The sequence below is a fragment of the Phoenix dactylifera genome, chromosome 9, assembly GCF_051530095.1.
Source record: "Phoenix dactylifera cultivar Ajwa chromosome 9, Ajwa_hap1_PhDact_Kaust_v1.1, whole genome shotgun sequence".
Lineage (NCBI taxonomy): Eukaryota > Viridiplantae > Streptophyta > Magnoliopsida > Arecales > Arecaceae > Phoenix > Phoenix dactylifera.
In genome coordinates this window covers 1,065,772-1,080,892 of record NC_143198.1, presented here as the reverse complement: position 1 = coordinate 1,080,892, position 15,121 = coordinate 1,065,772, and the positions used below count along the sequence as shown (strand labels likewise).

The 15,121-nt window shown below is 37.8% G+C and overlaps 2 protein-coding genes across 2 annotated transcripts; both read left to right on the top strand.

Moving 5' to 3' along the window:
• The first annotated feature begins 2,906 nt into the window (after positions 1–2,906).
• LOC120108456 (protein neprosin-like) lies at positions 2,907–7,319 on the top strand. The gene is made up of 9 exons (XM_088703876.2): positions 2,907–3,279; positions 4,139–4,225; positions 4,338–5,031; positions 5,323–5,409; positions 5,523–5,771; positions 5,897–6,058; positions 6,183–6,236; positions 6,502–6,648; positions 6,788–7,319. The coding sequence occupies exons 3-9, from the start codon at positions 4,828–4,830 to the stop codon at positions 7,154–7,156; spliced, it is 1,272 nt and encodes a 423-aa protein (XP_088560002.2). The 5' UTR covers positions 2,907–3,279; positions 4,139–4,225; positions 4,338–4,827; the 3' UTR covers positions 7,157–7,319.
• Positions 7,320–10,268: 2,949 nt separating this feature from the next.
• On the top strand, positions 10,269–13,490 carry LOC103699425 (cytochrome b-c1 complex subunit 7-2, mitochondrial-like). The gene is made up of 3 exons (XM_089925184.1): positions 10,269–10,430; positions 11,889–11,936; positions 13,147–13,490. The coding sequence occupies exons 1-3, from the start codon at positions 10,302–10,304 to the stop codon at positions 13,213–13,215; spliced, it is 246 nt and encodes an 81-aa protein (XP_089781310.1). The 5' UTR covers positions 10,269–10,301; the 3' UTR covers positions 13,216–13,490.
• The last annotated feature ends 1,631 nt before the right edge of the window (positions 13,491–15,121 follow it).

Below are 15,121 nucleotides of genomic sequence, written 5' to 3'. Positions count from 1 at the left end.
TAATGAATTAAGATTAGTTATGTTAGGTCATGTGATGAATTTAGATAAAAAATTTTGAATGGTCTCTTTTCTTTCTTTTGTTTTTTTGGTAATAGAAACAAGATAAACATTTTCTAAGCACAGATTCTACAGTCCTTTTTGTGAAGCATCCTCCATGGCTCTCTTGATCTCAGCATCAATATAGGATACATCTCCCAAAAGTGCACGCATTAGCTAAAGTAAAAGAGGGGTCGCTAAGATCCACAAAACTGGCAGGCCATGATCCTGATGGTCTTAAAGGCTGTGAACCATATGATCCATGGACATTTTTTTTTTTTTTGGTAAAAAACGGTATTTATATTACTCTAGCGTGAGTATAAGATCCATGGACCTTTGATCACATCATACCATGATAACGCGTTACTGTTCATAATATGGAGGAGTTGGGGCAGTTTTAGCCGGTGGCGCTACTGCCTCGTCCCACGTACGACCAAGGCTTGCTTAGGCCAGCATTTATTAGGACATGGCAACCACAAAGGCCGGGCCAATAGAATACACAGACCTAAGCATCGCAGTTTTTTTATCTTAAGTACTTTGTTGTCGATGGAAGTAAGCATGCGGACTACTTGACATTATGCGTGGGAAGAACTTAAAAAGGTGAGACTCGATCCCATGATTTTGTTTCAGCTCGTTCCGGTAGACTCTATTCGCCAAGTGTTCATCTCGATATACCAGTACAGAAATGAGCGGCTAAGATTCGCTATATAGTGCATGCCGTGTAGGATGCCACTTCTAGAGAGAAAGAGCAAAATAATAGCTAACATCTTTGGAACTTGGCCTATACATGGATGAAGAAATTAGAAAGGAATGGTTGGAATTTAGGATAGAAAATTGACATAATTCACAGGGTGGAGGAGAAGATTTTGGTCGATTATCTTGTCTGTTAGGCCTAGTGCAATCACTAGAAGGAATTGCCGTGAAGAGAACAAAAGTCTTAAAGCAAAGCGAGTACCTAGGAGTTTATAGGCAAAAGGGCTTAATTCCACGCTGAAATCAGACATCCTGCCCCAATATCGTCTCTAGTTTTATATAGGGATAAGGGTAACAATATTTCACGTCTTAATTAGTAGTAAAATATGCTATAGTGCAACAGCTACCTACGTCAAATAGCTCGTCAAAGCGAGTGTGAACGGTGGGCATTCAGCAGTCCATGTCTTCCTTCCCCCACAAAAAATCCACAGTGAAGAAAAGAAACAAGCAGTGGAGACCGGCACCTCTCGAGCTATTCCACTCAAGCTGGTACTCCCGGAGACTTGACGAACGGACCATCCTTCTCACCGAACGTAGTAATTATAAGGTTAATTTCTAATAAGAACGACCTAAGGAATCCAGCGTCAGGAAAGCAATAAGGACGGTGCATGCATCATGTACCGCCAATAAGACAGCTTCGTGCTTCTGTAAGGGAGTATTTGGATGCGGGAAGATTTCATCGAAAGGATTTTAACAGGCCGAGATCACATTTTCCAACAGAAAGTTAAAGAGGTCCCTAGGGATATTATAAATCGTCCATAACTCACGGTCTCTCCTCTTTGGCCTTCCTTCCACTCTGGGATATTTAAGAATCACGTAAATTTGGACGCATTTAAATTCAGATTTTCTTCGCCACAACAGGAAGCAAACTACGTACAAAGCGCACTGACTTTTTACTGACCATAATTTGGACATAGGACAGCCAAAGAAATCTCAAATATAAAGGGAAATCTTCTTTTCCCATAGTTTCTTGCAACTGAACAATGCTTCTTTCTGGCCTTTTCCTTCGACCTAGTATGGGCTGTCTCTATCCTCCTTCTACGTCCATTGCTATCGAGTGCCGTATCATGACTGCCATCCCAAGCTGAAATGGGCTGGTTCCCTCCTCAGTTTCCATTCCATTTTCTTCCCACCCGGTTTTCCATCCTCGGTAGCGAGCGAGGAGGATTCTGGAGACCAACAACCTCGAGCGACCTGCCATTCTTGGCAGGGGATTCTTGATCGAGCCACTAGCTGGGAGGGATGGGTTGAATTGTGAGGAAACATACGGGCGTGTATTTAGTCCCACGTCAGTTATTCACCAAGGAGATCTTGGGTACTTATACAGGATTAAGGAATCCAAAAAATATCTTCTGATTAGTCTTTTTGGGTGAAATCTTGCATTGTGACAAATGGTATTAGAGTGAACTCGGCCCATAACCTATGTGGACTAGGGAGACAATGCAACGTAGTTTCATAAAAGCTGACCATGATGTGTGATGATTTTCTTATGGTGCACGGTACCGAGGCTATGGGACGGGCCACAATCTAGTAAGTGGAGGTGTGGCAACACTTGTGTCGTCTTTCACGGTCACGATTCTCTTCACATATTGTCTCTATTTAGCAAAATATCTTTTAGGAATTGATATATCATTTTTTTTGTCAATATAAAGAGACTCATCCTAGCCATTACTTGTTAGTGGATGAAATTTACCTTGGTTGTTAAATGCTTATCTATTTAAATGGCTAACCACGGAATGAATTGCATCCTTTTCTTTCTTATTTTGCCCGGCTAATAGGGCAGGAGTTTTCATCCCTGTTCGCCGGAGCTAGTCTCCTCTTTCCTTTCTTCTCCTCCACTTGCGGGCGAGATCGACGCCCGTCATCGCCCCATCCCATACCAGCTCAGGGCTGATAATTGCTGGTGAGAAGCTATAGAATACACAAAGCTACACTCTGAACCCCCTCCTTACAAGTTAGTTTGCTTTTGATGAACACGTTAAATACTCATCTAAATGAATCCACCATCTTACAATCAAGTTAAGCATGGATGTTGTTGCTGACATAAATAGCAAATTGGTGCATGACACGTGCCAAGAGTACACCACAGCTAATAGGTTATTTGAAATCATTGGCAAGTAGTGTTGGACTAAATTCTTATGGTTGTCTCTTCAATTTTGATTGTGTTGCTAAGGAAAAGAAATATAAAATAATTGATGCACCGTTAATTTGGTACTCTTAATTCATATATGATAAACTTCGCTATATAAATGACAATGGCAGAGAAGAAATTTTCATTCATATATTGTATGGTATGTTTGGTTTTCTAATTAGTTCATTGAAAAAAGGTCGAAAGAAGGGCCATGAAAGCTCACGTTGGCATGAGCCATGGACTGGTGGTGCTATTGCTTGTGATGATCTCCTTGTGGTGCACTAAGGCTATGGTGTAGGCAAACAGAGGTGCGGCAGCATCTGAAGCGATTGAATAAGCCTGCAGTTAAGAGCATCAAGGTCTGCCGTCTAACTATTCTTTCATTTTTTTTCTTAGATTTTTATTGGTTTTTTAGGGTCAAAGATTTTTTTTTCGTTCCAAAGGAGTTTTGGATAGATATTCTAAATTATTTTTCAATAAAATCTATTTTACAAAGTATTTATTTATTTATCTACTTAAAAAAGAACCTTAATTTGGTTAGAATTTTTTAGATTATTTAATTTAATATAATCTTTTAGAAGGAATCTTGATCTCTCTCTCTCTCTCTCTTACTTTTTTTTTTTTGGTTAATCTTGTGTCGTCTTTCATGGATAAGACGATTTTCTTCCCATATTGTCTCTATTTAGGAAAATATTCTTTAGAAATTGATATATTACCTTTTTATTTTTTTCTCAAAATATAGAGACATCCTAGCCATTCCTTATTAGTGGATGAAATTTAACTTGGTTGTTAATTGGTTATCTATTTATTATTTTTAATTATTATATGTAATATTTTAGGAAGCAGGATAGCAAGAAAACATTTTTGTACAATACTTGCATAAAACTAGGAATTTTATTGTTCCCCTTTTAAAAAAATTGTTATCTTTCATTTACTCGCCCTAGTGCTATCTAATTTGTAAAGTTGAAATCATTCCTTTGTATTTAGTTGGGCATTAAAATTCTTGAGCTACGCTCTTTTTCCAATTTGTTAGCATTTTATTCTGTCACTTTTTAAAAAATAAAAAAATTATTATTTTTGTACATTTACTACAATCCCATCTAGTTTCTACTGTAATATATCTTCCTCTTTTATTGTACTTATTTTTGGCATTTTTCCTTGCAATGCTTCTTAATTTGTAGTTTCATTTGTTATGTTATTTGCTTTTCTTTTAAAAAGAGCCCGGATGGAGATATTATAGACTGTGTCCACATCTCTCATCAGCCAGCCCTTGATCATCCTTTACTCAAAAACTATACTGTCCAGGTGTGCTATCTTTCCCCCTTACTTTCTCTTCTTTTCAAATCCTTCCCCTTTCACTTAATATTTACACCTAGGGATCTCTTTACTTTGTCTTCACTTTGTGCAAAATCTTCAGATGAGGCAAAGTTTCCACCCATTAGGCCTAGATGATGAGAATGAGGTGGCTTCAAAGATGGAGACTAGCTCCATACGTCAGCTTTGGCATCAAAATGGGAGGTGCCCCAAGGACACCATCCCTATTAGGAGGACCAAGAAGGATGATGTGATGAGAGCCAGCTCTGTCGAAAGATACGGAAAGAAGAGGCACCATCCCTAGTAGGAGGACCAAGAAGGATGATGTGAACAATCGATGGACAACAAAAATAAATATTTTTCTTTTTGTATATTCAAGTAATTTAATAGCCCGCAAGAAAGAGAGAGAAAAGCTTGTTATGGAAATCCTTCATTATGGAGGAAACAATTGATGGACAATTAATTTGATAATCAGATAAGCTCTTCAATTAATGCACAAAATTAAGCAGAATCTGTGGCATTTAATTTAAGTAAGATATTCTTTGATATATAATAGGCAACCAGGAAGAAGAAGTTTGTTATATATATATTGGATGGTGTATGTTTTTATTTTCATTGAAAAGGGTTTGAAAGAAAGGGCTATGGAGGTGCACAATAGTATGAGCCATGGCCTGGTCGCGCTATTGCTGGTGATGATTTGCTTATCTTGCATCATGGCTAGAGTGTGGGCTACAATCAAGCAGTTCGAGGTGCAGGAACACCTGATCCGATTGGATAAACCTATCAAAAGCATCAAGGTCTACCATCCCACTATTCTTTCAATTATTCTTTTTTTTTTTGGATTTTTTGGTAAGAAAACATTTTTCGTTCATTGTAAAAGAGTTTTAAGAAGATTTTCTAAATTATTTTTAATCGGAAATGTATTTTGAAATATTTTTTTGTTTTCACCTTTTTTGTTCGTTCAGTACAATCCCATCAAGTTTCTACTGTATTTTTTCTCTTCTATCATACTTATTTTTTGGCATTTTTCACTGTAATGCTTCTTGATTTGTGGTTTTATTTGCTCTAATGTTTGTTTCTTTAAAAAGAGCCCGGATGGGGATATCATAGACTGTGTCCATATCTCTCATCAGCCAGCCTTCGATCATCCTTCGCTCAAAAACCATACTATCCAGGTGTGCTCTTTTTCCCCCCGCACTCTCTCTTCTTTTCAAGTCCTTCACCTTTCACTTTATGTTTACACTTGGCGGTCTCTTTGCTTTGTCTCCACTTCATGCAAAATCTTCAGATGAGACCAAGTTTCCAGCTATTAGGCCTATACGATGAGAATAGGGAGGCACCAAAGATGGAAACTAGCTCCATACCTCAACTTTGGCATCAAAATGGGAGGTGCCCCGAGGACACCATCCCTATTAGGAGAACTAAGAAGGGTGATGTGCTGAGGTCCAGCTTTATCGAAAGATATGGAAAGAAGAGGCATAGGACAATCGCAAATCCAACTTCTATAGAACCCAACTGGAATAGCATTGGACATGAGGTACATGGTTTTGAAAATTTATGAAAAGGAGTAACCATGGAGCGAAGTATCTCTAACCTTTCCATTTCCTTCCCCTACTCTTTCGCCTTTCTCATTTGTGTTTGTTGGTGGGTTTTCTTGCGTAGCATGCGATTGCTTATGTAACAGGAGATAAGTACCATGGAGCAAAGGCAACCATAAATGTGTGGAACCCGAAGCTGGAAAACAAAGATGAGTTCAGTCTGTCTCAACTTTGGATTCTTGGGGGTCCTACAGAGGTTCTCAATACCATCGAAGCTGGCTGGCATGTATATTATTGCTTCAATTTCGGATAAATAGAAAGTAGTTTTAATTATATGAAATTCTGAAAGTTCTCTCTTCATGCATTAATTAACTTCATCTGGTTTACTCTTTGGTGTGGAAAAAAATCAGGTTGCTCCATTTCTATACGGAGATTATAAAACAAGACTATTTACTTTCTGGACGGTAAGTTAACATTCCTTCATTTTCTCATATTTTATATGTGTTGTTTCTATTAGTTTCCTCTTTCCTTATGTTGTCCTACCTTATCTTCCAAGAGTTTTTTGATAATTTATCTTATATTGTTCATTATTTTGAGTTTTTTGGGTTCTTTCTGGTCGATTATATGATAGAGTTGAGGCGCCACAGACATTCCTGATTTCGATAAACGACACAAAGCAAAAATTATGAAAAATTGGAAGGCTTCTAATATTTTGGCATAAAATTTTAGGCTGATGGTTATAAATCAGTAGGCTGCTACAACCTACAATGCTCTGGGTTCGTTCAAGTCAACAAGGAGATAGCATTAGGTGCCACCATCTACCCCATTTCTAGCTATGGTGGACGCCAATATGAAATCACTTTGTCTCTCTGGAAGGTAAAAGCAAAAGATTCACAAGGTGTTTATTTCTTCTCCTAACTCACAAACTCTCAATGTAGCAAAAGCACAATAGTCATATTTAATTGCTTTTTCACGTCTCATCTATCAATACTAATGGTTTTCATTTTTTGAGTAGGATCCAAAAACGGGGAATTGGTGGCTGCAGTATGGGAATCAATCTCCAGTGGGGTACTGGCCTTCTTCCTTACTCCCTCATCTGTCCGATAGTGCCTCAGTGATACAATGGGGAGGGGAGGTTGTGAACTTATATTCAAAAGGTCAGCACACCTCCACGGAGATGGGCAGTGGCCATTTCCCAGAAGAAGGTTTTGGCAAGGCGAGCTTCTTCAAAAACATACGAATAGTTGATAAATCCGACCAACTTCAAGCTCCTCGAGGGGTTCGCACTTTTGCTACACAAGCCAACTGCTATAATGTGCACCATAAGAACAATGGTTACTTCTACTACGGGGGTCCTGGTTTAAATCCTAATTGTACAACGTAGAAGGTCGTAGGTTTTTGTATCTCCATCTTGTTGGGCAAAGAAAATTATGAAAAAATAATCGTGAACAATTGATGGACAACAAAAATAAATATTTTTCTTTTTGCATATTCAAGTAATTTAATAGCCCACAAGAAAGAGAGAGAATATCTTGTTATGGAAATCCTTCAGCATTCAAAAAAAACAAAAAAAATAATTTTTCAATATATTTTGCCAGTGCTTCTGCATTCAAAAAAACAAAAAACTACACTTTGGATTAAGATATTAGAAGATCATGTTTCGAGTGTGATATATCATTTAATTCTTTGACATCAATTTAATAGACGACAATTTTAACCGTATTATTAGTGGCAGCACAAGGCCTTTCATATTGACATAAATATTAAGGAAATTAAAAAAAATCTTTCAACCTAATGGCCTGATTGGCCTGGGTTTTGAGGGTCCAAATTACACCTGGTGCAACAATAAACCGCATCTTGCTCGTATTTAGGAAATATTATACCGTGTGCTGCCTTCGGACGAGTGGATGGATCTATTTCCCGAATCAAAGGAGGCGTGTCAATGTCATGTGGCTTACTATGCTTCTAATCATTGTCCAATTTTAATTGATGGTAAGGATAAGTTCCTTAATATTATTACTCCATTTTGCTTTGAAAAATTCTGATTGCCTTGCAGGGGAATTCAGGAAGTGGTTTGACAAGCCTGGAGACGCTATGGCCATTACTCTCCATGGGTTCGAGTAGCCTTGATGCTAAAGAATACCAAAGAAGGCCTTGGAAGATGGAACCGTGAGAATGCTCGCAACATTTTCAAGAAGGGAGCAAATCATGATAACGAAATTCTTGAAATTCAAACCAAGGAGGCTTAAAATGGAGGCCTCAATCAGCAAGAGCACATGAAGTTATTGAACTTGCTTCAGCTATATAATAATAATTTTATGTATGTAGGAAATCTTTTGCCAGCAAAAGTCAAGGATCCAATGGCTCAAAGAGGGAAATAATAACACTAAATTTTTTCACCGATCCATTAAATAACAAAAGCAGTCATATATGTAAGTTCGCGTATTACATAATGATTTGCCTATATTAGGTCGAGAGATGAATTTAGATAAAAAATTTTGAATGGCCTCTTTTCTTTTCTTTGTTTTTTTTTGGCAATAGAAACAAGATAAAGGTTAAGTTATACCTAGTGTTAGTGTAAGATTTATAGAATTACACTCTTTTTCAAAATTGGATGATGAGAGTTCCATATTGATCATCCGAGCTGTTGGATATAATCTATCATCTCTAAATTATTTACGCGCTAAGATCATATGACTGGGGGTCTTGTAGCGTATACATCAAATGGTCAAATTTTCAATACTTTAAATAACATGAATTAATTGATTATTGGATACATCGAATAAGGAACTTCGAATCACATAATTTTTATTATGTAAGTAGTAGGTGGTGGATCATATCCAGCAGCTCGGATCATTGATATGGGATCCTATCATCCAATCCGAAAAAAAAGTATAATTCTACTGGAGTTACATCAAGTGTAACTTAAACCTCATTCATTCAAATAACTGAGAATTACAAAATGATAAATTAAGCACATAAGATTAGGTCCATCATGGACTGGGCTTTATAAAATATATCAAATCACAAGTCAACGGGATGTCAGGTGAGAAATGTTGGCTTGGAGATGAATATGACTCCAGGGTTCCTGATCCAATATAGCATCATGTCACATATAGATTAGAATCTTATGTCTATAATTCAAAGTTGACCTGGTCCAATCCATTGCCACCCTCGTCCTATAGACCTAGCAGGACTCAATCTCCGAAGATTGAGCCCTGGCCGGGACTCAGTGAAGCCCGTAAGCTCGCGCTTCGCATTCCCGTGGCGGATGGATCGAAAACCAACGAATCAATCGATAAATGGCGATTCCAGGCGAAGCGAAATGGTGTAGGAATCGTCGTCATCGTCGGGGTTGCAATCTTTTTTCCTCAACCCCCGCCGCAACTGGCTCGCCGCCCAGCACTACAAGGCCCTCTCCAAGCGTTTCAAGAAATACGGTAGTCCCTATGGATCTCCATCTTTCTCTTCTAGGGTTTCTGATCCCGAATTGTGGATCCCTTTATTTGATGGATTCTGTTGAGGGAGTGCAAGTTCCCCCGAGTACATGAGGACCTTGCCGGTACGGGACTGGATGACGGCCGACCTCGGGCGGCCGAACTTGATGCCCGACTTCAGAATGCCCGACCCGAAGAGCGCCCGACCTCGGGAGTCGGACTCCACCAACTGTCCACTGTGGGTACTTTCCCCTACGGACCGACGCAGGATCACGCCTTAGGTGGCTTACTCCACAATTAATACGCCCGACCTGGCGCCCCACCAAGCGTCTAGCTTCAAGGCTCTTGACCTCGGAAGTCTGACCTCGCCGCCCACGTACCGCGATTGCACCCTTCTGAAGTCCGGTCAGGGGCCATACCCTGCCACCGCCTCCAGCATTTAATGCGCATGATCTCTGCAAACCCCCGACTCACTCAACAATTAATGTATATCTCCGGCTCACTAATGTATATCTCCGGCTCACTCAACAATTAATGCGCGTGGCTCCTATTATCTACGGATCTTCAGTCATCCACGGTAAATCAGCTCGGCAGCGTTCGGTCAGCCGTGACAACTCTCTGATCCCGGCCTCGCCTCCAACATAAAGGCATTAATTCACTGGTCGCGCACCAACTCAAGCGACGTGCTGAGTCGTACGGCAACCTCGCCCCATCACATTACAGGTAATCCGACCCCCCTATAAAAAGGGGACCCCTCCTTCCCAGGGGGGTTGGACTCAGAAAAAGCCCAGCAGAATATATCTTCCTCCTCTCTCCTTCTCCAAAATTAAGCCCCCCTCTGACTTAAGCATCGGAGGGCCGGCGCTGAAAAACCCGGCCACCGGCTTTTTGCACGCCCCCCACGGAGGACGCCGCTCGCCGACGGATCGCCGCCCGCCAGTGTTCGCCGGAGCTCCTCCTCCTCAGCCGACGGCCGCCCCGGGTCCAGTTTCTAGCAACAGATTCTATTTTGTTTTATGTGTGTGTGTGTGTTTTTTTAAATTTTGTTTATCTCTCGATTTAGGGTTGCGTTACGATGATCTCTACGATCCTATGTACGATCTGGACATCAAGGAGGCGCTGGCCCGGCTCCCGCGCGAGGTGGCGGACGCGAGGAACCAGCGCCTTAAGCGCGCCATGGATCTCTCACTGAAGCACGAGTATTTGCCCGAGGACTTGCAGGTCTGATCATTTTTCGATGTTCCCTTTTTTGCCTTTGCTCGTTTTCTATATTAGTAATCTGAAGAAGATTTACAGAGCTGTCATGTGGTTCTTGATTCGTGTTAATGAAGGTATGCGTTGATAAAATGATTGATTTGTTAAGGGTTCTTTTGGAATTCAATGCATCTCAAGTTTAGACGAGCTATGATATCCGGAAGATAGGTTTTTGGTGATTTTGAATGATGTATAGGAAACAGAGGAAACAAAAAATGTGCCCAGAAGTAATTATTATTTTCTGAGATCCTTTTAGTTAAGTTGATGTTGATATCAGATTGTCAGATTCTCAAGAATTCAGGATGTTACACACGATGTGAATCATTTACCAGCTTTTGCTAACCTGTCCTGTGGTGTTGTGTTTTGCTTGTGCTTTCAAGTGCCTGAAGCTGCTTGAACTTATGAAAGTTTTGTTGGTTTCACATGACTCATTTTTCAACATCCTTTCCATCTCCATTTTTTTTTTTCACCAAAAACTTTTACTCGATTTGAGGTGGGAGAAGCTCTTCTTTCAAGAGAAAATCAAAGAGAAAATATAGGGCCAGGTATTCTCTAAACATGGCAAACATTTTTTGTTTTGAAGGTAGTGATTTTGAGAGAAAGTGAAATGTAGGTGAGCGGCTTAAGATAAACATATCTTAACCACCTTTCAACAACTTTTTTTTTTAATTTTTTATTTAATCAGATGGGAGAAAATACTTCATTTTCTTGCCTTGTTCTTTTCTCCTGCTGATTTATCTTCTTTTCTCACTTTCTTGGCACAAAACAGAGCCTAAATCAATTTGTTTAGTAACACTTTTTTAAGAGACTTACTATATAGGAAACATGAAGAACATAATTATGAGGTATAGATGGTCTTACTTAGGTTCATGTAGAGAAATCATTTGATCCAGACATATGCCTGCATGGCATTTCTCTGTATGGGCTAACTGTTCTGGCTTTATTCATAAAAGTTATTTTAAAGAATATATGTAAATCAGCTCTTGTTCTCCACCCTTTTTTTTCTGCTTTTGTAGACTATACCGCCCCTATATATTTTTTTTGAATATGGAAAATACTTGCATAGGACATCCAAATGTGGGGCATCAAATCATTTTGTTTGTTATGAAATATCCAACTCATGTAATAATGTCTATATGTATCTAGACAACCATAACTACATGCCTTTTATGACTCATTTTTTGTTCCCTACATATGTATCAACTATACTTTCAAGGTGGTGCTGCTGATAGGTTGGGATACTTCTCGTTTGGCAGTACATAACTGTTGCAAGTGATCCTTAGCCATGAAGATCTTATTTTTGTATGCACCAATTACTTTTATTGAAATAAAATCCATGTTTATATTGTTTCAGTTTGGTTATGAAGTTTTGCCTTTCGCATCTATCTTAATCGCCAATACCAACCACTTTTTCGGTCTTTGCAGGCATTGCAGGCACCATTTAGAAGCTATCTTAAAGACATGTTGGCTCTGGTAAGTGTTTCTATGAGCAAATTTTACCTCGAGTTGTTTTCAATCAGCTTCTGGCAGTAACTCGGAATTTTTGTTTATGTGACGTGGATGATATCCTTCTGCAAATGGCCTCTTCAAACCTTCTAGGTGGACAACCTTTTTTGCTTCTCTGCCTATTTATTGGAGTTGCATTATGTAGTTTATACAGATTTTTACTGTAAATTCTAATTCTAATGATGAGCTGTTTGAAAGTTTGCTAGCATTGACGTATCCATTTAATTTGCTGAACCTTCTAGATGAACATATGGCCAGTCAATTTGAAAACTTGGTGTGCTTAATGTTCTTTATATTTGATTATATTAATATAACAACAAATAGATTATATTCTTATTATATTTGGTATCGCCTTTTCTGAAAACATTGCATAAGATGCTGCATTAACTATGTCTAGCTTTATTCTATGCTTATTATATGTATATATATATATATATATATATATATTCTATGCTTATTATATGTATATATATTCACCCAAAACTGGCATTAGTCTGTGTTTCATGTAAGCAAAGTGCTTTGGTTTCGCTACTATTAAAATTCAGTGCACAGGTTGAGGTATGCCTACCAGACCTTTCCATTGAGTCTGATAAAAAGAAATGAGTTTAATGCATTCCCTATTTGGTGATGTGCGCTTCTTGCTCTCTCTTCTTGAGAAAGAAATAAGAAATGCAATCGAAAAAAAAATATATAATATCCATTTCTATTACTAAATCTCATTCCATCACCAACTGATGGAGTCACATGCATCCATTAGGTAGTCCTTCATTTGCTTGCACATGCTGGATTCATGGCAAAGAAAAGCCTTTCTCTTCCAACTACGAACCAAATGGTTTCTACCTCTTTCACCCCCATCTCTAGTCTATTCACTCTTTCTTCACACTAGTCTTTTCATCTTCAACAACTGGAATCACTGTTATTTTTTTTTGTGACATCATGAAGACCCAACCTTTGATCAACATGGCATTATATCTGAAATTGTCATCAGAATTTGATTGTAACAGTCTGGACATCACCAAATTTCCTTTGGATTATGGTACTTAATTCTAGCAATTGGCATGTGGTGCATTTGACTGATGTAAATGGAGTATCTGATGAATGACTTTTTAAACCACTGAGTCTACTATTTTTTCCAGCTTAAGTTTATGCTACTAATGGTCACTTTTATTTGTTGCAGGTGAAACAGGAGAGGGGAGAACGAGAGGCATTGGGAGCTCTACCTCTCTATCAGCGAACCATTTTATAAGATATCTTGCAAGGATGCTCCTTTGTTTAAATTGCAACAAATAAAATAAAATGCAGCAGTGACATTGGATGCTGCTTTTGGTTTTTGTCATCTGCTTTTTAGGATGCTTTATCTTTTATTTGCTTGTTTTTGGCAATCATCACAGAAATCTGCATTCTCAAGCATTTTCAGATATCAGTCTGGCAAAGCTGGCTCTTATGGGAAGACTGCATGATTATTGAAGGGTAATATAGAATAAGCAGTTGTTATTAGTTATAAATAGATTGTTTGAATCCCAGGCTGTGGTGATGTCATGTTAATTACCTATTTAAGATGGATCTGTTGATCAAATGGCACAATCTCATAACTGATCCCCATGAATATTTATTATTGCATGACTAACTCGAGGGGATGATGAGGATTTTAAGAAGTGCTTACAATCAAACAAATTGATCATATTCCTACTGTAGATACTGGCACAATCTCAAGGTGATCCACCGATTCTCTCATAACCAAATGGGTAGAATTGCTTCTTGATTAGGTTCTTGAATTTGCTCTATATCAAATTAGAAATATCATTATTCCTTCTATACGGACTCTACCGGACAAGAACATAGCTAGAAAGTTTGAGACGAGCAAAAGCTATTTTCTAGATATTTGAGTATATATAACTAGTAAAATAGATCTTTAATTGGTTTAGTTAGTTATCTACAATTCAAAATCTTATCCAAAAATAACTAGTCAGAAAGTATTTTTTGAATTTCTTAGTATTTATATAGTATTAAATATATGCTCACAGGGTTCTCACAATTAATATATTTTTTTAGTTATGGTAAATGTAAAGGTACATTGTTTGTTGATCTTTAACTTAATTTCTTTCTGAATCCAACCAAGAGGATAGGGATATGGATGGGACTTAGTTTGCACCCTCAGCTTCTGAACCAGATTTTCGAAGATAAAATGTCTTCTTGGCCTCTAGGATCTACAATAGCTTTAATGATGCTTTGTTTTACTTGGATCTTCAAGCAAAGAGTTTTTCTCATGCTTCTAGGTCCACCTTAGTTACTATTTTGGGTTTTTTCACCATCAAGCTTAATTTTGAGTTTGCTTGTTTGGGCTCGGGTATTCAATCTCTGTAGCATTGAGGATTGCCTTTTTTTCTCTTTTTTTTTTCCTTGGTTCATCGTGCTACGACTTCTTCTTCTATGGTTGCAACTATATATGGTAAAGCTTCCAATACTTCTTGATATACCTACGAAGGTTTGTAGTGGCTACAATAATTTTTCTAAGTTGTATTGACATGCTTCCTACTTTCCTCCTCTTACTGATCTAGATTTCTGCCGCTTCACTATACAAAAACTGTTATTAGCGGCATATTTAAGTGCCACCATAAGCAAAAAAAAAAGTTGCCAATATAAAAATGATGCCAATACTTTATTGGCATTTTTGTGGTATTTTTTTATGTACCATCTTAAGATGGTATCAACAATTAATTGTTGGCATTTTCAAAACAATATCAATAAAAAATTTGTATTTTATTGGTATATGTAAGTGCCCTTAAAGTTGTGATCCTAGCAATTTATATATGCTAGTAAAAAAACTCTCAAAAATAAATGTATAAACCAGAATTCAAACGAAGAAAGAAATCAAACCAATGATTTCTTAGTTAAATGGCAAGCTCTTATCCACCGAGCTACAACTTGTATTCTTAGTACATAAGAACAATTCATTTAACTTATTAACATATATTCATATCATTAAATAATTATTTGATGTACATTTTAATATTTCACATTTTAATCATTATTTTTAAAAATCCTTATCTTTTTTAGAAAATAAAAAAATGAATATTTTATTCTTCATGTATTTTCGAAGTTTTATTGTTGAAAATATTTAAAACTTAACTTTTATGTGTCACTATATTCAT